Source organism: Schistocerca americana, chromosome 1 (genome assembly GCF_021461395.2).
Source record: "Schistocerca americana isolate TAMUIC-IGC-003095 chromosome 1, iqSchAmer2.1, whole genome shotgun sequence".
NCBI classification, from domain to species: domain Eukaryota; kingdom Metazoa; phylum Arthropoda; class Insecta; order Orthoptera; family Acrididae; genus Schistocerca; species Schistocerca americana.
The window spans coordinates 43,853,723-43,878,885 of NC_060119.1; the positions used below are offsets into that span (position 1 = coordinate 43,853,723).

At 42.3% G+C, this 25,163-nt stretch overlaps 1 protein-coding gene across 1 annotated transcript in view; it reads right to left on the minus strand.

Annotated features, from left to right (window-relative positions):
- The window catches only part of LOC124596155 (translation initiation factor IF-2-like), a 105,258-nt gene that overhangs the window by 74,796 nt on the left and 5,299 nt on the right, over window positions 1-25,163 (minus strand). Inside the window, exon 2 of the mRNA XM_047135222.1 lies at window positions 24,080-24,451. Within this exon, the coding sequence (XP_046991178.1) occupies window positions 24,080-24,451 (372 nt within the window). The remainder of the gene's footprint in view (window positions 1-24,079; window positions 24,452-25,163) is intronic.

The following is a 25,163-nucleotide window of genomic DNA, read 5'->3' on the forward strand; positions in this document are numbered from 1 at the left end:
TATATCTAATATTAACCAATTCATTTCCCGTTTTAGATTTTCTTACCTACCTGACCGATTAAGGGATCTGACATTCCACGCTCCGATCCGTAGAACACCAGTTTTCTTTCTCCTGATAACGACGTCCTCCTCAGTAGTCCCGGCCCGGAGATCCGAATGGTGGCCAATTTGACCTCCGGAATATTTTACCCAAGAGGATGCCATCATTTAATCATACAGTAAAGCTGCATGCCCTGGGGAAAAATTACGGCTGTCGCTTCCCCTAGCTTTCAGCCGTTCGCAGTACCAGAACAGCAAGGCCATTTTGGTTAGTGTTACAAGGCCAGATCAGTCAATCATCCAGACTGTTGCCCCTGCAACTACTGAAAAGGCTGCTGCCCCTCTCCAGGAACCACATGTTTGTCTGGCCTCTCAACAGATACCCCTCCGCTGTGGTTGCACCTACGGTACGGCTATCTGTATCGTTGAGGCACGCAAGCCTCCCCACCAACGACAAAGCCCATGGTTCATGGGGGGAGGAATACATGGTTATAAATACAAAATCAAATCGAGGTAATGCAGTAGGTTTAATAATGAATAAAAAAAATAGGAACGCGGATAAGCTACTACGAAGAGCAGAGTGAACCTATTATTGTAGCAGAGATGAACATGAAGCCCGCACCTACCGCATTACAAGTTTATATGCCAACTACCACTGCATATGATTAAGAACCTGAAGAAATGTATAATGCGATAAAAGCAATTATTCAACTTGCCAAGGGAGACGAAAATTTAATGGTCATTTGGGAAAGGAATTCGTTAGTAGGAAAAGGAAGGAAAAGCAGTCGGTGAATGTGGATTGGGGGTCAGGAATGAAAGGGGAAGCCGCCTGACAGAATTTTACACAAAGCATAACTTGATCATAGCTAACACTTGGTTCAAGAATCATGAAAGAAGGTGGTATACACGGAAGAGGCCTGGAGACACTGGAAGTTTTCATATAGATTATAAAATGGTACGACAGTGATTCTGGAACCAGATTTTAAATTTTAAGACAATTCCAGGGGCAGATGTGGTCTATGACCACAATATATTGGTTTTGAACTGTAGATTAAAATTGAAGAAACTGCAAAAAGGTAGGAATTTACGGAGATGGAACCAGCATAAACTGAACGAGACAGAGGTTATAGAGTTTCAGAGAGAGTATTAGTGAGCGATTGACAAGAACAGGGAAAAGAAACACAGTGGAAGAAGAATGAGTAGCTTTGAAAGAAGGAATAGTGAAGGCACCAGGTGATTAAGTAGGTAAAAAGACAAGGGCTAGTAGAAATTCTTGGATAACAAAAGATATTGAATTTAATTGACGATAGGATAAAATACAAAAATGCAGTAAATGAAGCAGGCAAAAAGGAATACAAACGTCTCGAAAGTGAGATCGACAGGAAGTGCAAAATGGCTAAGCAAGGATGGCTAGACGACAAATGTAAGAAGCATGTAGAAGCATGCATCACTACGAGTAAGATAGATACTGCCAACTGGAAAATTAAGGAGACTTTTTAGGAAAGAGAACCACCTGTATGATTATCATGATTCCTGAGATGGAAAACCCATCCTAAGCAAAGAAGGGAGAACATAAACGAGGAAGGAGTATATAGAGGGTCTTCAAAGGGGCGGTGTACTTGATGACAGTATTATGGAAACAAAAGAGGACGTAGATGAAGATGAAATGAGAGATATGATACTGGGTGAAGAATTTGACAGAGCACTAAAAGACCTAAATCGAAACAAGGCCCCTTGGGGAGGACCAGCCATGATAAAAACTCATGTACAAGGGTTGGAACTTTAATAGTGGCAACTATTTATTTACAGCTCGTAGAAAATTGAAATATGTATCTAAGTTTTACTGACCTTCAAAGTAGCCACCAGCATTGTGTATAAACCGTTGCCAGCGATGTGGAAATCGTAGGATACTCTTAGCAGTGCCAGTTGGGTTGACAGAGCGGAGCGGTCTATTGCTGGACGAATTTGTAGCAGTTCTGAAGCGAATGCCATGAAGTGTTTCCTTCAATTTAGAAATCGAATTGAACTCACAAGGGCTTAAATTAGGGGAGTGCAGTAGGTGGTATAGCACTTAGCAGCCCCATCAGTCAAAAAAATTAGTAACATCTTGCACTGTACATGCTTGAGCATTGTCCTGCAGGCAGAAAGTGTCATCGCTTCTGTCACTATGCTGTTCAATTTGGAACACTACCTACAACCAGCTTAGAGACAGAAGCGATGACACTTTCTGCCTGCAGGACAATGCTCAAGCATGTACAGTGCAAGATGTCACTGATTTGTTTGACTGATGGGGCTGCTAAGTGCTATACCACCTACTGCACTCCCCTGATTTAAGCCCTTGTGAGTTCAACTCGATTTCTAAATTGAAGGAAACACTTCACGGCATTCGCTTCAGAACTGCTACAAATTCTGTTCAGCAACAGACCGCGCCGCTCGAACTGTCAACACAACTGGCACTGCTAAGAGTATTCTAAGACTTCCACATCGCTGGCAACGGGTTATACACAATCCTGGTGACTACTATCAAGGTCAGTTAAACTTTGAAACACGTATCTATTTTGTACGAACTATAAATAACTATTTGCCACTATTATAGTTCAGTGTGTGCTTTAGTTTTCTTAGGTCTGTCCACATTCGTTCCTTTTAATGTGTGTCAGGGCACTGATGACCTCGATGTTGAGCGCCCATAAGCCCCAACACACCACCACACCACCACTATTGAAGTTCCAACCCTCGTACTTAGTGAGCAAGATGTAAGAGACAGGCGAAATACCCTCAGACTCCAAGAAGAATGTAATAATTTCAATCACAAAGAAAGCAGGTTTTGACAGGTGTGAAAATTACCAATCTATCAGTTTAATAAGTCACAGTTGCAAAATACTAACACGAATTCTTCACAGACGAATGGAAAAACTGGTAGAGGCCGACCTCGGGGTGCATCAGTTTGGATTCTGTAGAAATGTTGAAACACGTGAGGCAATACTAACCTTACGACGTATCTTAGAAGAAAGATTAAGAAAAGGCAAACCTACGTTTCTAGCATTTGTAGACTTAGAGAAAGCTTTTGACAATATTGACTGGAACACTCTCTTTCAAATTCTGAAGGTGGCACCGGTTAACAACTTTTTACTCGAGTACCATTGCAGGAATCGTTGTTGCTCATTAGCGAGAAGCTGGATGGGGAACTTTCAGACTTATTCCAACATGTGCTCACCTCGACTTACTTTTCATTTAATGGACAATACTTTGAACAGACTGACGGCGTCGCAATGGGTAGTCCCCTGTCACCCATTGTGGCTAATCTTTTCATGGAAGACTTCGAGAAGAGAGCCCTCCAGTCGTCGGATTTGAAACCTGCGTGTTTTTGGCGATATGTGGACGACACCTTTGTTATCTGGCCTCACGGCTTTGTATCGTTGAACTTTTTTCTTGAGCATCATAACTCGCTTCATACCGCATCAAGTTCACGATGGAGATGGAGAAAAACGGCGAACTTCCATTCCTGGACGTGTTGGTACGGAGAAAAGAAGATGGCACATTAGGTCACGCAGTGTACCGTAAACCAACGCACACGGACCTATACTTACAGGCCACCAGCTGTCACCATCCTTCGCAACCAAGTGGCGTACTGAGGACGTTGGTCCACAGAGCGCGAGCCTTATTAGACTTGGACAGCTTATCTAATGAGCTACCTCATCTGCGTACCGCTTTCCAACAAAATTGATACTCCGAACGGGAAATTCGCCGTGCCTTACAACCGAAGCGGGTTACCCAACGTGAGGAAGTGGAACAAGGCGAAGAACAAAGAGGAATGGTCATCTTGCCATACATCGGCGGTCTCTCTTCAAAAATAGGAAGATTATTGAAGAGGCATAACGTTAAATGTGTCTTTCGTCCGCCGGCAAAACTCAGAGCTCTCTTGCGCTCATCTAAGGACAGCCTTGGCCTAAGAAGACCCGGTGTTTACGAGATTCCTTGTAGATGCGGCATGCCGTACATCGGACAAACTTGTCGCACTGTAGAAGATAGATGTAAACACCGACGCTACATTCGTCTGGAGCAACCAGGAAAGTCTGCAGTGGCCGAGCATTGTCTCAGTACAGGCCATTCTATGAATTATCAACATACAAAAATTCTCGCATCGACGAGTTCGTACTGGGACAGTGTTATTAAGGAAGCAGTGGAAATACGTAGCTCGACGAATGTTGTAAACAGAAACACAGGCTTTCAGCTTAGTACAGCTTGGGATCCAGCACTGGCCATATTGAAGTCGCTTCGAGCAGAGAGGAGTACTATTGGTCATAAGACGAATGACGATTCGCAACCAACATAAATTTTTCTGTTGACAACAGGAGGATAATCAAGGCGCCTACGTGGACGCGCATTTTTGCTTGCGGCTTCCGACAGAGGTCGCTGGGGCGGCCGATGGCAGCGCAGAGCAGCGGCGGCAGCCTCCGCGCGTGCGTCGAAGTCTTTGGTTCTTCATCCTGTAGGTGGCGTTGCTGTCCTTCCAGCTATCGGTTGATATCGTCGCTATTGGCCATCGAATTTGGCGCCTCCACGCCTGCGCACTTCCTGCCCAATACTGGCATAAATAGGGAGCTCTGGTCCTGCCTTAGAAGCGTGCTCGTCGCACCTGAAGATGTCGGTCAGTTGCGCTGACGAAATATTGTGGAGTTTTCACTATGACATCCGATGTCTCGGCTGAGAACCATATATACAACATATCCGTCGGAAAAGTCTGAAGCAACACAGGGTTATACCTATCACCGATGTTATTGAATCTGTATATTCAGCAAGCGTAAAGGAAACACAAGATAAATTTGAAGTAAGAATTAAAACCCATAGAGAAGAAACAAACTCTGAGATTTTCCAACGACATTGCAATTCTGTCAGGGACAGCAAAGGACTTGGAAGAGCAGTTGAATGGAATGGACAGTGTCTTGAAAGGAGGGTATAGGATGTACATCAACAAAGGCAAAACGAGGCTAATGGAATGTAGTCAAATTAATTCGGGTGATGCTGAGGGAATTAGTTTAGGAAATGAGACACTTAAAGTAGCAAAGGAGTTTTGCTATTTGGGGAGCAAATTAACTGATGATGGTCGAAGTAGAGGGGATATAAAATGTAGACTGGCAATGGCAAGGAAAGAGTTTCTGAAGACGAGAAATTTGTTAACATCGAGTATAGATTTAAGTGTCAGGAAGTCGTTTCTGAAAGTATCTGTATAGAGTGTAGCCATGTATGCAAGTGAAACATGGACGATAAACAGTTTAGACAAGAAGAGAACAGAACCTTTCGAAATGTGATGCTACAGAAGAATGCTGAAGATTAGGTGGGTAGATCACATAACTAATGAGGAGGTATTAAATAGAATTAGGGAGAATAGAAATTTGTGGCACACCTTGACTAGAATAAGGGATTGGTTGGTAGGACATGTTCTGAGGCATCAAGGTAACACCAGTTTAGTAATGGAGGGAAGCGTAGAGCAAAAAATCGTAGAGGGAGACCAAGAGATGAATACGCTTAACGGACTCAGAAGGATGGAGGTTGAAGTTATTCGGAGATGATGAGGCTTGCACAGGATAGAGTAGCATGGAGAGCTGCATCAAAACAGTCTCTGAACTGAAGACCACAACGACAGCAACCACAGTAACACTCATACAGGATTCAGAAGTTCCATCATCTGAAACCTCACGATCCACACCAACGTTCTGAATTTTTTCTTGGGTTTCTGGCACAGATCGAAGTTGAAATGACATGCGGCCAGACAATATTCAGTGGAATGACGAAGCACATTTTACTTTACACTGAGCAATGAATAAACAGAACTGCTGAATTTGGGGCAATGTTAAAACGTGTGTTGTGTACGTAGAGCCGCTGCACTCGTCGTATGTGACTGGATGGTGTCGTTTCTTGACCAGTTCTTCTTTTCAAGAGAGTACACCAAGAGGGCCTGTCCGGTGTACTATGGCGTCTGCACGTTATCGAAACCTGCTGGTAGACAGAGCATGTCATTCCTGCTGTGGAAGAGCGCACCCATGTGGAAACCACTGTTTTCATGCAAGATGGAATAACCTCATGTCGCTCGCCCAGTGAAAGATCTGCTTAATGCAACATTGCAATAACGTGTTATTTTCACAGGTTTTCCAGATACATGGCCTGCAAGATCACCTGATCTGAATCTGTATGACTTTCTGCTCTGGGGCTTATCCAAAAGAACGCCCTTACGAGTTGAAAATAGGGTTTCTACATAATAAGGAGGCCATTACACAGGAACACATGGCTTAGATTCCACCAGGACTGCTGCGAGCACCTGATGTTCAAGTTATATTATGGATGTAGCTTCTCTTCGTCCTCTCCAGTGCTCATATTGAACAAATTGTGTAAGCAGCAGTTAATAATAAGATCCACATTATGGCTTCCTCACTTGTTTGACCTCGTCTGCCCACATTACGTTCCTAATCCACTACACTTCTATTCGTATTTCTCGCAGATTTGCACCTATGGGTAAAACTGGAATTAATGCCTTTCCGTTGTAAACCGGCTCCGCATTAACGCATTGGAATATCTATCAAATTCCACCGCCATATGACAATTACAGCCCACACTGGACGTCTGTGAGCAGCTGCACTTTAATTATACCCAAACAGTACTTGACAAGTTTGGTGCATTGATCTCAACAGTTCCTTATGTCCGATCCTTATCTGTCAAGAAAGTGGAGTACCGCGTCAGCCAGATCCTCGCCACTATGTCGTGAATCGGCTATCAATTCAGCTATACGTTCTACTGCTAACCATAGTTATTTGATATAGCACCACAGCTTAACTAATCATTGTGCGCAATATGAAGACTGGGGTCAACAATAACAATGTAATATTTAGCTGCAAAAATTACTGTCACTATTTGTTCAACTACTCTTCCCCATGATCCTTATTAAATCCTCTTATGTAGTGAAAGTCAAGTATGGCGTTTTTTCCTTCCCAGAATCTTTCTTTTGTGACAGATGCCTGGCAAGAAGTAATCCAAATTCAGCAATACGTTCCACGCCCATTAAGAAGCTTCCCTTCTGAACACTTTCACGTTCATCATCATCATCATCATCATCATCATCATCATCACGACGGAAAGGCAGAATTCGAGTACAAAGTTTGTTAACAACAGTAGTAACTCCTTGTAACATACGTTTTTATTTTAACGAATCAGTCTCTTTATTTTGTTTTATCCCGTTCATAGCAATGTAGTTCCATATTTTTCAGATTTAAAAAAACAAAAAAGAAAGAACGAAAAGTATCAACACCGTGAAACGTTCCTCGACAATGCTGGGCGGTCCATTTTCCAATTACGTATGATGAAAATGTAGTGTGTTCATCTTTAGTGTGTTTCCTCCTGGTCTTCTACAATTTCACTTGGAGAGTGCGTTTATTGTCTACCTGAATTCATTGAGGATTTTATAAAAACGTCGAGAAAATATCTTCAATGCTTACTTTCTTTTCCTTTTGCTGGAGATCAATACTGAGCCCCATTTAATCGTTTCTTCAGTGATTACCAAAATATTGTATAGCAGCACCCAGTAACCCTGCCACCCTGGGCAGTTGCCTAGTTTGCACCACCCACCTCATCCCCTAAACACGACCGTGACCATGTGCATTCGCAGGTTGACTGTTGCCAGGTGCATTAGAAGAAAGAGAGTGGTAACCTGAAAATGCGACATCATTCTGGAGCAGCAGCTCACGACCGGTGGATATTTTCTTTCAGTGATTAGCCCTCCATTCTTCAACGCACGACATATTCAGCAAGTTTTAAGCTTCACTGTTATCAGCAGGACAGTCATTCGTCTTCTAAGGAAAGCAGAACTGAGAGCAAGAAACACTGTTCTCAAAGAGACATTGTCTACTTGCTCAAGAGAAGCCTGCCCAGCCTTTGCTCCTGTTAATAGCGACACAACCCTCCACTTTTGGAGACGAGTGGTTTTCACTGGCGAAAACTTTCCTTTATGGCATCGACGGGAAAAGTACTTCCTTACCAGCCAAAATAGTGCTAGTTATGATTCAAAATATATAGTATAAGACAGAAAAAGACGCATCACGAAGTGGTCATCGGAATAGGACAGAAATCGGCAGATGTGTCGTACAAGTACAGACAAACAAATGAGTACTGTTTCAGAAAACTTGGATAATATAATCCAGAGAAAGAGTTTCACGAACTGAGGAAGTCAGTAACGCGGTTGTCTACGTCTGGCCCTTATGCAAGCAGTTATTCGGCTTGCCACTGATTGACAGACTTTCTAGATGTCATCCTGAAGGACATCGTGTCAAATTCTGTCACACTGGCACGTTAGATCGTCAAAATCCCGAGCTGGTAGGAGGGCCCTGCGTGTGATGCTGTGAACGTTCTCAGCTGACGAGACATCTGACGACCTTGCTGGCCAATGTACGGTTCGGAAGGCGCGAAGACAGGCCGTAGAAACTCTCGCCCTATGAGGGCGGGCATTATCTTGCTGAAATGTAAACCCAGAGTGGCATGCCAGGAAGGGGAACAAAACAGAGCACACAGTGTGGTCGGCGCACCGCTGTGCCGTAAGGGTGTCACGGTTGAGAACCGAAGGGGTTCTGCTATGAAGTGAAATGAAATGCCACCCAGACCACCACTTCTGGTAGGTAGGCTGTGTGGCTGGCGGCAGTCAAGTTGGTATCCCATCACTGTCCAGGGCGTCGCCAGACACGTCTTCGCTGTTCATTCGGGCCTGGAATCTCATTGACCGGAGTAGAATTTGTAAGTAGGCTGTTTAAGTTTTCTCTATGTAAGTAGGCTGTTTATGTTTTTTTTATGGTAACGCCACCTCTGTATGAAAATCACTGGCTGTGCTGTGTGCAGTCTGTGGCTGCTTTGCATTGTTGTAATACTCGACATTGTAGTGTTAGGCAGCTGGCTGTGAACAGCGCGTAGCGTTGCGCAGTTGGAGGTGAGCCGCCAGCAGTGGTGGATGTGGGGAGAGAGATGGCGGAGTTTTGAAATTTGTCATGAACCGCTATATTTATATATGATGATATCAAGGTAAATACATTGTTTGTTCTCTACTAATATCTTTCATTTGCTAACTATCCCTATCAGTAGTTAGTGCCTTCCATAGTTTGAATCTTTTATTTAGCTGGCAGTAGTGGCGCTCGCTGTATTGCAGTAGCTTGAGCAGCGAAGATTTTTGTGAGGTAAGTGATTTGTGAAAGGTATAGTTTAATGTTAGTCAGGGCCATTCTTTTGTAGGGAATTTTGAAAGTCAGATTGCGTTGCGCTAACAAAATATTGTGTGTCAGTTTAAGCACAGTCATATATAAATTGTTCAAAGGGGACGTTTCATATGTCGACCCTTAGCCTAGGATACCTCACTGGAATCTTCTGATTTTTCTTGTAGTTTGTGTAATTAGTGTAGATTTTGTTTATTGCTAGCGCGTAATTGTAGAGAGAATCTCCTTTGTAGCTGCAGTCTTTCATTGTTGTACAGTAAAACAGTTGTGGCATGCATGTAGATTTGCACCAAGTATTTCGCAGCTGCGCTGGCAATTAAGTAGACATTATTTCCATTGCTATGTTATTTTATTTTGCTCTTCAAATTGTGCTTTTCTGTGTTATCGTGTGAAATATTGTGACAATTATGGCGTGTGAAAAACGTAATACTAGGCTCCAAAGTAAACTGAGAAATGACAGTGAAGACGAAAGCAGTGTGTTAGCGCCGCAGAGTAATGAAGTAACTGATGTTCAAAGTAGTAATTTGATAATTGTGCATAGGGAAATGGAGCGGGCGGCAAACAATGGCGTGGACAGTGAAACAATTAGTGAAGAGGGAAGCATTATCGATCGATCGGTCGGCAATAGCTCGCCTCAGGAAGCCGAAATGACACGACACGATTTCGCAAATACTGTAGATTCAGGTTTTGGATCCTCACCGTTTTCTCAAATAAGTCAAGACACATTTTCTGCTTGTCAAAATGTGAATGTTTCCGGTGCAAATTCACTGCCGAAAAGCACTGAGGAACATGTTTCAGACACCAATGCATTGTTATTACAGTTAATACAACAAATGGGACAAACACAGCAAAAGCTTCAAAAGTTAGACACAATGGAACAAAATCTCAAAAAGTTAGACACAATGGAACAAAATCTTCGAAAGTTAGACACTACACTTGAACAAACACGTGAAGATTTAACCACTGAGTTACATAACATTGAATCGAAATGTCAGAAAGTGTGTAATGACGTAAAAACACAAATTTGTGAGCATTTTCTACCTATTTTTTTCGCGGCATGAAAATGCATTACAGAATCACGAAGCAGCCATAAAAGAACTGCAAGCCATTGTTCATGAAAATCATGAGACCTTGTGGGCTAAAATTGACTCAGTTGCATCTACCGATTCGGTTACGCAACTTGCAATAACTCAGGAAAACATAAAGGACACAGTAGATTCGATTTCAACACAAATGGACACTCTGAAACTTGGTTCAGAAAAACACACTGAGGAAATGTGTTCACTATCGGAGAAAGTAGCCGAACTTTCGGATCAGGTCACTAACTTATCTACAAAAGTAGATGATGATCTGAATGACACAAGATCTGTAGCCTTCACTGACACTGAAGAGTGCGAACAAATTAGGAAATTCAAACAAAATCAGAATCAGATTAATACGCAACACCAAAGAGAAATCCGGGAAGTACAAGATCAGCTGACACAGTTAATACAAGAATTACGTATTTCAGAGGATACTCGCGCCCCAATACGGGAAGAGGGACACAGAAATACGGAACAGCCACAAAATAATAACACAGGGCATTTCGGAAGTTATGAAAGAAATTGGCAATGTGCACCGAATTTTGAGATGGAACGGCCGACACGACCTAACAATGACCGATATGCGACTCGACGACATCATGATTTTGACTATAAGCTGTTCATTACTACACGTAAATTCAAAACATTTAAGAATTCTGACAACGACATTCATCCACAAGCATGTCTCCATCAATTCTCTCATTGTTTTCCTCCCAACTGGTCATTGGAGCACAGATTAGAATTTATGTGTGGCTACTTAGAGAATGAACCAGCTGTAAGAATGCGATCGGTCATTCACGATTGCCACAGTGAAGGAGAATTTTACCATGCCTTCCTCTCAGCATATTGGTCTCAAGCCACACAAGACCGCGTAAAACATGGCATCATAATGATGAAACATTTCGAACAATCTGAATTCTCCAGTCTTGTGAAATATTTTGAAGACATGTTGCACAGGAATCAGTACCTGTCAAACCCATACAGCCCCTCAGAACTCATCCGCATTTGCTTAATCAAATTACCTGAACATTTACGACATATTATTTTGGCAGGACGTTGCAAAGACGACATTGAAGCTTTTCAGGGACTGTTACAAGAACTGGAAAGTGACACTGACAATCGCGGAACACAGGAGCACAACAATTACAGATCACATCAGTCACAATTCCGCGATGAAAGAAATAATAACTGGACGCGACAAGGCTATTCTCACAACACAAATCGTGACCGAAACAGACACCACCCGTATTACAACCGTTGGCAGAGTAGTAATAATTACAGGGAAAGATCACCTCTCCGCGGTAGTGACTATCACAGAGACAATCAGAGAAACAGACAATTTGGGAACCAAAATAATTATTATCAAGGGAGACAGAATAACTTTAGACGCAACGGTCCAACGCGCAGTTACGATTCAGGGAGAAATTCTCCACCACTTAACCGACAAGAAAGGAACTACAGGAACTACCGACATGACGACAGACGATGTGATCGTAACGACAGACCTGAATTGCATCAGAACTGGCGGGATTTAAACAGAGCAGGGCCCTCTCGTCACGGTGAATTTGTAGAAGTTAGGTCTCCAAATCCCAATAACGACGCTCGCCAACAAAGAGACAATAGGCAATGACTCACACCGCTGGCAGCCACAAAACGTTCTTATGACACTAACGACGCAGCTGCCGTAGATAGTAATTACGTAAAAATGGAAGACATTAGGGACATCTTACTCCAGGAACACGACATAAAACATAACAATATTGCATATCCTGTGATTCACATTACAGTAAATGATGTAAAATTTACGGCAGTACTTGACTCTGGCAGTCCCATTTCAGTAATTAGTGAAACAGCCTTTAGCAAATGCAACAAATCGAACGATTGTCCCACACTTCCGTTACGTAAGATTAAATTACAAGGTGCAATCTTTGGAAAAAGTGTAGATGTACGCCAACAAACCAACTTAGAATTCTATTGTCAAAGCCACAGCTTCTCTATGAGCTTTCTCATTGTTCCATTATTGTCGACGGAAACTATATTGGGAGTAGACTTTTTGAATGAATACAAAGCAATCTTAAACTTTCACGATGCTGAAATAGGTTTAGAGAAGGAAGGTAAGTCAATAGCTTTGAAATTTGAAGATTGGCTCTCAAACCATGACGAAGAAATCAATCGGCTTTACCTTCTGTTGGACAACAATTCGGAATTTTCTACGGAACTAGACACTAACAATCACTCTGCAAGAACTGACAGGGATGATATAGACTGCATACTTGAAATTAATGAGTTAATTCAGAATAAAATTCAAACAATTGAGAATTGTAATGACACTGATAGGCAGGACCTTTTTGAGATTTTACAAGAACATTCCACAGTTTTTACTCACAAAACAGGAACAATCAAGGGATTTCAATACCAATTTCGTGTTCGTGAGCATACTAAATTTTGTCTTAGACCATACGTAATTCCGGCGCATTATAGGGACCGTGTTAGAACAGAAATACAATCTATGCTTGACAAGGGCATTATTGAGCCTGCAGTAAGCTCATACAACAATCCGTTACATGTTGTTGAGAAGAAAAATGGATCGATCAGGCTTGTCTTAGATTCGAGACAAATCAGTACTATCATTATTCCTGAAACAGACAGGCCGCAGACGATGGAAGAACTTCTTCAAAATTTTAATGGTGTAAAAGTGTTGTCTTCCATTGATCTCAGATCCAGCTTTTATCAGATCGAACTTCATCCAGAATGTAGAAAATGCACAGCTTTCCTTTGTTTCGGCGTTTGTTATCAGTTTCGGAAACTTCCCTTTGGTTTGAACATTTCTTCAGCAGCATTCATTCGCGGGCTAAATTCGATATTACCTGAGTTCTTAAAACGTCACATCACCTTATATGTGGACGATATTCTAATAGCAGAAGCTTCATGGGAACTACATAATCGCATCCTCAACAGTTTGTTACGTATTTTTGCAGAATCTGGAATTACAGTGAACTTGGAAAAGTCTGAATTCAGTAGGACAAAGGTGAAGTTTTTGGAACATATTATTTCTTCTGAAGGCATTCAGCCGGATCCTGAAAAGTTAGAAGCAATCAGAGCCATTCCAGTTCCATCCACAAAAAGACAAGTCCGCAGTTTTCTAGGTCTCGTAAATTTTTACCGTCGTTTTCTGAATATGCAAATTCTTGTTACACCAAAACTTTGTTCTCTCACTGGAAAAAATACTATTTGGAACTGGGACGAACAAGCACAGTTGGAATTCAATTCTTTGAAAGAAGCGTTACTTCACGCGCCAATCTTAGCTCATCCAGATCTGTCACAAGATTTCTGCCTTAGCACGGATTCTTCTAAAGTCGGTCTTGGTGCCCATTTATTTCAAGAAGCCATAGAAAATGACACTACCATTCAGAAAACCATTGCTTTTGCTAGCCGAGTGCTAACAAAATCTGAAAAAAATTATTCCGTTACTGAATTAGAAGCTTTAGCTATCGTTTGGGCATTTAACAAATTCCGTTTCTTTCTTTCTGGTAAGCACGTAAAAGTATACAGTGATCATCGTGCATTACAATTTCTTATGTCTTCAAAATTAAATCATGACAGGTTAAAACGTTGGGCATTGTTTCTGCAAGAATTCCGCTTCACAGTAGTCTACATTCCCGGCAAGGAGAACATTGTTGCGGACGCACTGTCACGCGCACCGGCTGGGCTTGAGAAAAGTACCACAGAAGGCAACCTCGAGAAAAATTTCAGTATTCTTTACATTCAGAAAGTCGCCTTTGAAAACTTCATCACCACATCTTTAAAGGACATTGCTCATGAACAAGATAAAGATCCGGTTTGGAAAGACATCAAGAGCAAATGGCATGAAAAGACACACACACAGATTCGGCATTATTACCTGGTTAGAAACAACATACTCTTCAAACGCTGCACTGTTGATGACAAGCTATGGGTACTTTGCATTCCAGACGATTTTGTTAATAAGCTCATTTGGTACATTCATTTCAGCTACGCACATTTTGGCCCACGAAAATGTTATCATATTCTTCGAACGACTTGTTATTTTAACAATATGGAAAAGCGAATTCGAAGAGTCTTGTCTATTTGTAAACTTTGTCAAAAGGCGAAACCATCTACTGTCTCACATCGTGCTCCGTTGTTTCCTATCATTCCTTCTAAATTAAAAGAATTTGCTGCTGTTGATCTCTTGGGACCGCTTGTCAGAACATCTAATGGATTTTCGTACGTTCTAGTCGCTGTTGAACTTACTTCAAAATTTGTTTCTTTCACTCCGTTACGTAAAGCCACTGGACGATCTGTATCCAACGCCTTTGTTAAAAATTTCTTACCTGAAGTTGGCCACGTTGCTAAAGTCATTTCAGATAACGGACCGCAATTTAGATCTGCTGTTTGGTCACGCACGCTTCGGAATCATAAAATCAAACCTGTTTTTATTTCATTGTACTCACCACATTGCAACCCGTCTGAACGGATTATGAAAGAAATCAATAAGCTTTGCAGACTTTATTGTCACAGAAAGCATCAGCATTGGGACAGATATTTACACTTATTTCAAAATGTGCTGAATGAAATGCCTCATGATTCCACTGCTTTACCACCTACTCTTGTACTAAAGAATGAAGAACCACCGAACAGAATCAGAGAGCTTGTACCTTTCCCAAATACACGTAAACTTCGACACAAAGACATAATTGATTTGGCTCTTAAAAATATAAAATCTGCAGCAGACGAAAGGAGAAAACTACACGGTAAAGCAAATGCAAAGAAATTGTATATTGGTCAGAAGGTTCTCATTAAAGCTCATGCATTGTCACATAAGAAGAAACACTTGAGTCACAAATTCTTTCTAGTTTACAATGGACCTTACAGAATCCGACGTATACCACATGATAATTGCGTTGAAGTTGAAACTCTGCGTACTAGGAAGAGTAAAGGTTTACACCACATTTCACATGTAAAACCGTTTATTGAAAGATAATCTGCTTTTTAACTTAGTCTTTGACATAAAATTTTTCGCTTCACATTACTAATATGCTTTGTCAGATTTAGAATCTGTTAACATGTAACAATGTTTGAAGTGAAATATCCAGTCAAGAACCAAGAGAACTTATTTAAACAGAAATGACGAATGCATTGTTATAGTGAACAGACGTCACAGTGTTATTGTGTGTGTACATTCTTGCTTGTTTGTTGCATGATTACGTAACGACTATGAGGCTCACATACTTAGAACATTTACCAGTACTGCTAATGAGATTTTAATGCAACATTTTGGTTTATTTGAAAATACATTCTGAATTTAAAGTGCTTTCTGAGAGATACCAGATGACACAGAGGTTAGTTTATGTGACAGCTACACGATTTTTATCACGACGCTACTAATGAGTGACAATTTACAATGTTGCTTTTGCGGTGTATCTGTTTTATATCTGCACAGTTTTCTGAATTCTTCTGGAAAGAAAAACATGTTTTAGTAGTAACTTTTGTGGTATAGCAACAATGAGACAGCCTTTTTCGTGGCACAACATTACGTTACTGTACAGTACTTTCTTCATCACGCCAATAAGCATAATAACTACGACATCTATACGCAAAGCATTTCACTTTTGTTTATCATGTGGTAAGTACATTGACTTCTGCAGAACTTAGCTTTCGGAGGACGATAACTACGACACTTCCACAGAGATTATGTTGCGACAAGATGCACAGTTTAGCGCTACAGTACACGCATTTGAGTGATTAATCTTATACTTAAAACACTTATTTTTAAAGATTTTTTTAATTACAAAGAAAGTTTTCCGTGATAGATTTCATTCCATTGCGGTAATTTGTAACACCTGGGAGTATAATTACATTTATCCTCAGGGGGGTACACGCTTGCTTTGTGTACCATGTGTTTGGCAAGCACAAGAAGCCCTAGCTAATATGGTATTTGCTTATACAACTTTACACATCGGTACCATATTTCTCTAACACAGAATTACACAGCTATCTGATTATTTGACAGAGAAACAAACATTCTTTTTACTATGTCAGTGACAGATGTTTACGCAATTACACAGTTGGATAACTTCACACTTATGAAATTGTATTTTGTCTGTACTTTGTGAAATGCTCATATTTTTTCGGAACCATTGTGATACTATGAGAGTTTTGAATGATGTATTTGGTATGGATTCATGATTTTTAAAGTACGTTTGAGGCAGATGACACTTTTGACATGAGCAGAGAATTTTTTAATTCTTGGAGGAAGCTACGACGATTTTGAGATTTGACTGAGGTGTTATGATGTTATTTTTTTACGACGACGATGTGTATTATGCTGCTGAGGTATGTTTATGATTAATAAGCTGGTGCTATATGAGGAATTTGGTTATGCTATGTATTTATTATGATGAAATATTGAAGTGTCGTCGCAAGGTTGACGTGTCGACGAATATAAATATGTGTAATAAGGTAAGGAGTAATGAATAGTGATTAGGGACTCTGACTTATGGAAAAGGATGTTGGAAACCAAGAATCGTACTTTAGAATTATGAAATGTGTGTACATGTGTGAATCATGTGTGAATGTATCACAATGCCACTGAAAATTTTTTTGGACACTTATATTCATAGGATTTTGTTTCTACACATTTGCAAAGTAAATTCTCTACCTGTGAAATTTTGTATATATGACTGTCACTGTAGCGGAAACTGCTGTCGTAAATATTTCCGTACGAAAGTTAAGTGACCACCTGCACATAATGCGTCGTGGGCACCCAGGTGTGTCAGACGCCTGGAGAACAAGCCATTAGTGTGAGTGCCTCGTCAGAAGCACAGGTAGAAAAAAAAGAAAGGGAAGGCCATTGTCCGCGCTACTGACATCTCCTTGTTGAAAGCATACTGTGGAGCTCGTAATTTATGATATTTACTGAAATGCCTAATGAAACGATGAGAAACATTTCACAGCTATTGCCTTGCTAGTTAAGAAAAATGCCATATGCCTTGCTTTATGTATTTATTTACACATTTTGTTTAATATCAAGTTTCTAGCTGCACTGCAGCATTGGTTAAAATAAAATTTAATAGATGTACTAATATAAATATTTTCTGTCTACAGATCGAGTATATAATAATTTTTTTAAAAAAAATGAGGGAGCACAAAGCGACATTTACCTTCACAGGAACTGCATTCATAATTTTCTTTTCAAGTACTTGGTAATTTCTTTTGTAGAATAAATTGTGATGCATCACTCTAATGTTAAGTTGTGACATAGGTATTAGACATGGCCATTTTAGTGTAATATTTTTTCTGCTTGCGCTATGTCATGTTTAGGTATAAGTTGCTGCTGTTTGCCAGGCATAGTGTTATTGAATTTGACTTTTGCTAATTTATACTGTAGCTTGCTTTGCAATTTTCCATTTTTTTCATTGCTGTTTATAATAATTGTTTTACGTGCTGCTGCATTGCCTCGTCCCTTAGTTTAGCATCTGAGCTCAGTAGATTTAAGTTAGCTTAAAAGGGGGTAGACTATATGAGAAACTGACTATGGAGAATAGGTAAAGAATGCATTGCGAAGTTATATAAAAAGGATTTGGGCCCAAATGAGTATTGTACAATCAGAAATAATTATTTTGAAAGAAATATGAACAGAATACAGAAAGCATGCTTGGATAAGATTTTTTTGGTGCAAGCAAAGGTTGAAATAAGACGAAAGATCTATAGAATGAAGTTTTGGGATGGACTGCGGTACCAAATGTTACACTGAAAACGAACCCTGTCCTTTCCTTTTGTGTTATCCCAGTATGTGTTTGTGTACCCTTGTGTATTTGTTTTCTTCCTGTCTCTGTGTAGTTTCATAGAATTTTTTTCTCTTTTAATATTAAGCTACATTCACTATGATATTCTGTTCTGTTCAATGCTCATGTGTAAAGTTGATGTTTCAAAAGTTATTCTGATCTTATTTATTTACTTATGTCATAATTCCTGTAACACTGATGTATATGTTTATTTCTATTCTTTTGTAAAGCCCCTATTACTACAAACGTTATCTGTATTATTATGTTTTAATGATGTGTTTTGTACCTATGTTATTGTATTCTTATGTTATAAAAATTGTAATTGTCACCAGTTCATGATATTATTAACTTGTTAGTTACATTTCACTGCACACGTTTCTGTTGGTCATAGTATATGGACAATATGTGAGAAGTAGGGACTGATAGTGTTTGCAAGTGTGTTAATGATTCAGCAAGGGACTGGATAACAGCATTGCTGGTTCTAAGGACAATTTCAAAAACTTTGTGAGTGCACAAGTGGTGGTTTATGGACTTGCTATATTATCCGCAAGACTCTTCAACGGTGATTTACCAATACTCTTCAAAATTTCGACTGACTCTGCTGTGGGTTTGCTCTGTTGTGGCCCATTACCTGTCTGCATGTCGAGAGTCAGCACTGTCTTTCCATTGGAAGGACAACACTACTTCTTCAAGACTGCATGGAAACCCACTACTTCCGTGTGCATTTTCTTCTACTGCTCAGACTTTGAGAAAAACACTATATTTTACCGTAATGAATGATCAGGACTGTCTTTATGGACTGTGACAAAATTTTAGCTTTTGACCACTGTTGTATCAATAAGTGTGTGCATTTGATATCTTTGTTATTGTAATTATGAAAAATTTTTTCAAATCTGTATTGGGCACTGCCCAAACCAATTTGTAAAATTTTTTGTGGGGAGCATGGGGGCTATGTAAGTAGGCTGTTTATGTTTTCTCTATGCAAGTAGGCTGTTTATGTTTTCTCTATGTAAGTAGGCTGTTTATGTTTTTTTATGGTAACGCCACCTCTGTATGAAAATCACTGGCTGTGCTGTGTGCAGTCTGTGGCTGCTTTGCATTGTTGTAATACTCGACATTGTAGTGTTAGGCAGCTGGCTGTGAACAGCGCGTAGCGTTGCGCAGTTGGAGGTGAGCCGCCAGCAGTGGTGGATGTGGGGAGAGAGATGGCCGAGTTTTGAAATTTGTCATGAACCGCTATATTTATATATGATGATATCAAGGTAAATACATTGTTTGTTCTCTACTAATATCTTTCATTTGCTAACTATCCCTATCAGTAGTTAGTGCCTTCCATAGTTTGAATCTTTTATTTAGCTGGCAGTAGTGGCGCTCGCTGTATTGCAGTAGCTTGAGCAGCGAAGATTTTTGTGAGGTAAGTGATTTGTGAGAGGTATAGTTTAATGTTAGTCAGGGCCATTCTTTTGTAGGGAATTTTGAAAGTCAGATTGCGTTGCGCTAACAAAATATTGTGTGTCAGTTTAAGCACAGTCGTGTATAAATTGTTCAAAGGGGACGTTTCAAATTGTCTTCAGTGAGGAGTCCCAATTCGAACTAAGTCCCGATGGCCAGCGAGTACACATCTTGAGACACCCTGGAGTGTAGTGGTATATCGACCTGTCTTCCACACTCCGTACAGTCTGACACAGTGATAGCCTGGGATGACATTTACTTTCGTAGCAGGAGCCCTTTCGTTGTCACCTGTGACACTCTTACAGCACAATGGCACGTCGACTATACAGGGCTATTACAAATGATTGAACCGATTTGATAAATTCACAGTAGCTCCATTCATTGACATATGGTCACGACACACTACAGATACGTAGAAAAACTCAAAGTTTTGTTCGGCTGAAACCGCACTTCAGGTTTCTGCCGCCAGAGCGCTCGAGAGCGCATTGAGACAAAATGGCGACAGGAGCCGAGAAAGTGTATGTCGTGCTTGAAATGCACTCACATCAGTCAGTCATAACAGTGCAACGACACTTCAGGACGAAGTTCAACAAAGATCCACCAACTGCTAACTCCATTCGGCGATGGTATGCGCAGTTTAAAGCTTCTGGATGCCTCTGTAAGGGGAAATCAACGGGTCGGCCTGCAGTGAGCGAAGAAACGGTTGAACGCGTAGCCCGCGGAAGTCGACGAATAAAGCAAGCAGGGAGCTAAACGTACCACAGCCGACGGTTCGGAAAATCTTACGGACAAGGCTAAAGCAGAAGCCTTACCGTTTACAATTGCTACAAGCCCTGACACCCGATGACAAAGTCAAACGCTTTGAATTTTCGGCGCGGATGCAACAGCTCATGGAAGAGGATGCGTTCAGTGCAAAACTTGTTTTCAGTGATGAAGCAACATTTTTTCTTAATGGTGAAGTGAACAGACAATGTGCGAATCTGGGCGGTAGAGAATGCTCACGCATTCGTGCAGCAAATTCGCAATTCACCAAAAGTTAACGTGTTTTGTGCAATCTCACGGTTTAAAGTTTGCGGCCCCTTTTTCTTCTGCGAAAAAAACGTTACAGGAGACGTGTATCTGGACATGCTGGAAAATTGGCTCATGCCACAACTGGAGACCGACAGCGCCGACTTCATCTTTCAACAGGATGGTGCTCCACCGCACTTCCATCATGATGTTCGGCATTTCTTAAACAGGAGATTGGAAAACCGATGGATCGGTCGTGGTGGAGATCATGATCAGCAATTCATGTCATGGCCTCCACGCTCTCCCGACTTAACCCCATGCGATTTCTTTCTGTGGGGTTATGTGAAAGATTCAGTGTTTAAACCTCCTCTACCAAGAAACGTGCCAGAACTGCGAGCTCGCATCAACGATGCTTTCGAACTCATTGATGGGGACATGCTGCGCCGAGTGTGGGAGGAACTTGATTATCGGCTTGATGTCTGCCGAATCACTAAAGGGGCACATACCGAACCTTTGTGAATGCCTAAAAAAACTGAGTTTTTGTATGTGTGTGCAAAGTATTGTGAAAATCTCAAATAATAAAGTTATTGTAGAGCTGTGAAATCGCTTCAATCATTTGTAATAACCCTGTATTCTATTCCCCTTTCTTCTGACCTTCGTGGCAAGCTATTCTGTACTTGCATTTCAGCAAAATGACCTGCATGCAGGTAGAGTGTTACTTGTATCGTGTTTTCCAAACCCTACCTGGGTCAGCAATGTCACCACATCTCTCCCCAGTGGAGAAAGTTTGGAGTGTTATGGGCAGCGCCTTCCTAGCAGCTCGGTATTTTGACGATCTAACGCATAATTGGAAAGAATTTGGCTCGATATTCCTCAGGAGGACTATCGTTCCATGCCACGCTGAATAACTTCGCATAACGGCCAGAGGTGTACTAACGCGTTACTGACTTGCTCAGTTTGCGAAACCCTTTCTCTCCAATAAATTACGGAATTTTTCTGAATTTGTAATTATTAGCTTGTCTGTAGACGACGTAACTCTATAGTCATCACGTGAAAAAAATGGCAGGGACCCTCTCTCAGCCAATGGGAGCCCCAATCGACCAATGCGGATCAAGCACCTTTCCCCATTATCATTGTCATAACTAGCTCAACTGCCCATAGCCCTTTTCATTCGAGGTCTGAGCATCACGTGATAGAGGTGCAGATTTGTTATAAGCAATATCAGATTATCAATAGGTACAGCTGAAGTGGATGAGCCCAGTCAGTTGTACTCTGTAGTGAAAGGGTTTCTAATTAATAACATTCTTCCGCAATTTTTCTTAATTTCCCATATTTTGGTATCTTCCCCAATTTTACGCATTTTTCGCCAATTTTCGAAATTTTTTTCGGGCTTCCCAAAATTATAATTATTGTGTCGAATCACACAAGATCCACCCCACTGTTCCGACGTCGGGTCAATGTCTTCATGCCCTCAGGCGATGACAACGAAGCATAGGTCTTATTTATTTATCATTGCTAAGTCACCACTCCATCACTAGCATGTGTGTGCGCGCGTGCGCGTTTTTGGGATGTCATGGTGTATGTGTTAGAAACTAATGTATTGGTAGAAATCATGTCATAGCAATTTCTATAAGTGATACAGATGTCTAACCAAATATGTAACATAAGAAATACCACACTCCAATAAACAAACCCCTTCCAAACCACCACTACATTACTATATTGTGTGATGACATAATAAAATACCGACGCCACCAACGGAAGATACTGTTTCAGACGCTGTACAGCGCTATCAAATACGCACCTAGAGATACAACCGTCCAATAACTGAAAACACCTCAGCGAACATCAGTTCGCTGACGGTAACCCACTCCTTTGACTGCAAACTGTGGATGGATAGCCGCGGAAACTGCTGCTTGGAATATGACCGCGGACATGCGGAGCAACTGCTGAGAACGTTGGGGTGTAGTCATCCCCAGCCTGGTGGCTCACACTGCTGCCGTATCAGTTTTGGTCGAAAAGTCTCCTGCCCGCTGTAATATAAAAGCAAACAGATCCCAACATGTCGGTGTAAATTCAAAGAACGCTACAAATACACACCTGGATGACGAGGATCTCCTCCCCTGTGTTCACTGGATAATGCCAGCAGGGTACCGAACTCCATGTGCGGTCAAGGCCACAGAGTCGCGAATGGGAGAGCACTGCATGTCTGCCTAACAGTACACCAGACGGTGTATGCATGTCTGCCTAACAGTACGGTGGAGAAATTTTCGTTATTTAAACAATACGTATCTGTGCACACGCAAGAGACCTAGTGGCTGCCACAAATAGCACTCAGTCACTGGGGGAGAGGACAGTCTGCCACAGCAAACCTGTCGTAATGTACCGACGCCCTTGCAGATAAATGTTGCTAACAAATTTAGCGCCGAGTACTCCCTTTCCCAACCCCTTTTCTCTAGACCAATCAGAAACAGGCTTGCTCTGCTACCGCCTACCATCATTCTTTTAAAACCTCTGTGGGCTACTGCCATTGTTGTGTCCATTTTCCATTTTATATGGCTTTATGACAGATGGATTACATATACAGGTTCTTTTACACAATCTGGTGATGCTACAAAAGGGTGAAATGCATCGTCGATGTTAAATAATTTCGCATTCCAGTTTGTTGTTATGCTGAAATTGCATGGGTGACTCCATTTTCAGCCAGGTGGACCCCCATGTTGAGTGAAGATATTTGATTACGGTGTCTAAACAAAGTAAACCCTGCAATATTGTTTGTATATGCGGCGGAAAACCAGAGTTTGATCATTGCTACTAACATTATTTGACTGATCCATAGAAATACAAAGACACACGCTGGACAGCTAGTACATTGTGGTATTTAAACATTTCTACAAAAATTTATCTGTGCATGAATATAATGAGTTGTATTCTCCAACAGTTTATTGGACGTAACTTCTTCTACAATACAATAGCTGGCTGTACAATAGATGTACATCGATCGAGTCAGATGTGGTTCCTCTCAGTCGACTGGTACTTCGATCGGCGGTGCAGTACAGCGACTTCGGTGATACCTTCTCGGAGACTGCTACAGCGGTTGCCATTATCAGTGGACGAAGACTGGTCTTCCTTCGACTGGCCGGGCCTATATAGTGAGCTGGAGCCAATAGAAACCCTGTGCAGGAATCCGTGGCTGGCTATCTCGCGGTGACCTCTGCAAGGAAAGGTTCCTATTAATCGACTGGAATCTTTGGCGTGTTTACCTGACGTCTTCGGCTGTTGGTTTGTTTCCCTCATAGCGTGGCTGTTATGCGGTGCTGCCTGCCATTAGAGGAACCCGATGGCAGACAGTACACACCACTCTTCCTGGGGTTGGGGGGGGGGAGAGGAGGGCGACATCGTCCTGCTCGGCCATGGCGGCTTCGTGGAGGAGGCGGTGAAAACTCGCCCCAGCAGAGTAGGGCGCGGCGCGGTGGGCCAGACGGGCGGAGCTGCGTTGCGGAAGATACGGGGATGCCGGCCGCGACGGTGCCACGGGCATAGGTTCGTCGACGTCCGCGGGATGCTTCCCGGAAAATGGACTGCGCGGGCGTCGCTGGCTAGGCTGCGACACCGGCGGCGGCGGTGCCAAGGGCACGGGGGCATCGTCAACGATGGTGGATGGCGCAGCCGGTCGGGCCGGTGGAGGAGCCGGTGGAGCCAGCAGCCGCTGTGGAGACGACGGCTGTTGCTGCTGGACGGGGTCTGGCGGCCCTGCACGCCGACCACGGGTGGAAGGGAGCGCATCCAGGCGGCTGGAAAAAGGCGGCGGAGCTGTTTGCTGGAAAGAACAGGCGGTCGGGAAACCCTGATACCAGCGCCTGAGTTGGTTGCGGTGGCGGCGGACCACTTTGTCAGCGATGCAGACATCAAAGAGCTGATGGCCTTGCGGCCGGACGATCACCCCCTGAATCCATCCAGCTCTCAGGCCGAAACCTCGCGCCCAGATAAGGGATCCAGGAACAAAGGGACCCTGTGCAGTCGGAACCTGTCGTTTGGGTCCAGGCCGGAGGAGGTGCCAAAGGGTATGAGGTTGCCGGCCGTGCAAAAGTTCCGCTGGACTACGGAGGCCGATGGGCGTCGACCGATAGGAACTGAGGAACAACGTGCGCGACTCGTCCAAAGTGTGGGCGGAGGCATAATTTGTCACTTGGGTCTTAAATGTCCGGACGAGGCGTTCGGCCTCGCCGTTCGATTGCGGGTGAAAGGGCGCAGTGAGGACCTGATGGATGCCATTGGCAGAACAAAATGTCGCGAATTCCTGGCTCCGGAATTTAGGGCCGTTATCGGTAACAATAGTTAGCGGCAACTCATCCGAGGAAAAACTTTCTGGAGAGCAGTGAGGGTCGTTTCCGAAGTGGGAATTGGATAGAAAAGCCACTGGACGTTCTGTCCCATTCAGAAGCTTGTGGGAGAGGACAGCCCTGAGCCCGTAATCAGACGTGTCCGTGGCCAGGAGTAATGGCAGAGACGGATCATATGGCATCAGGTGG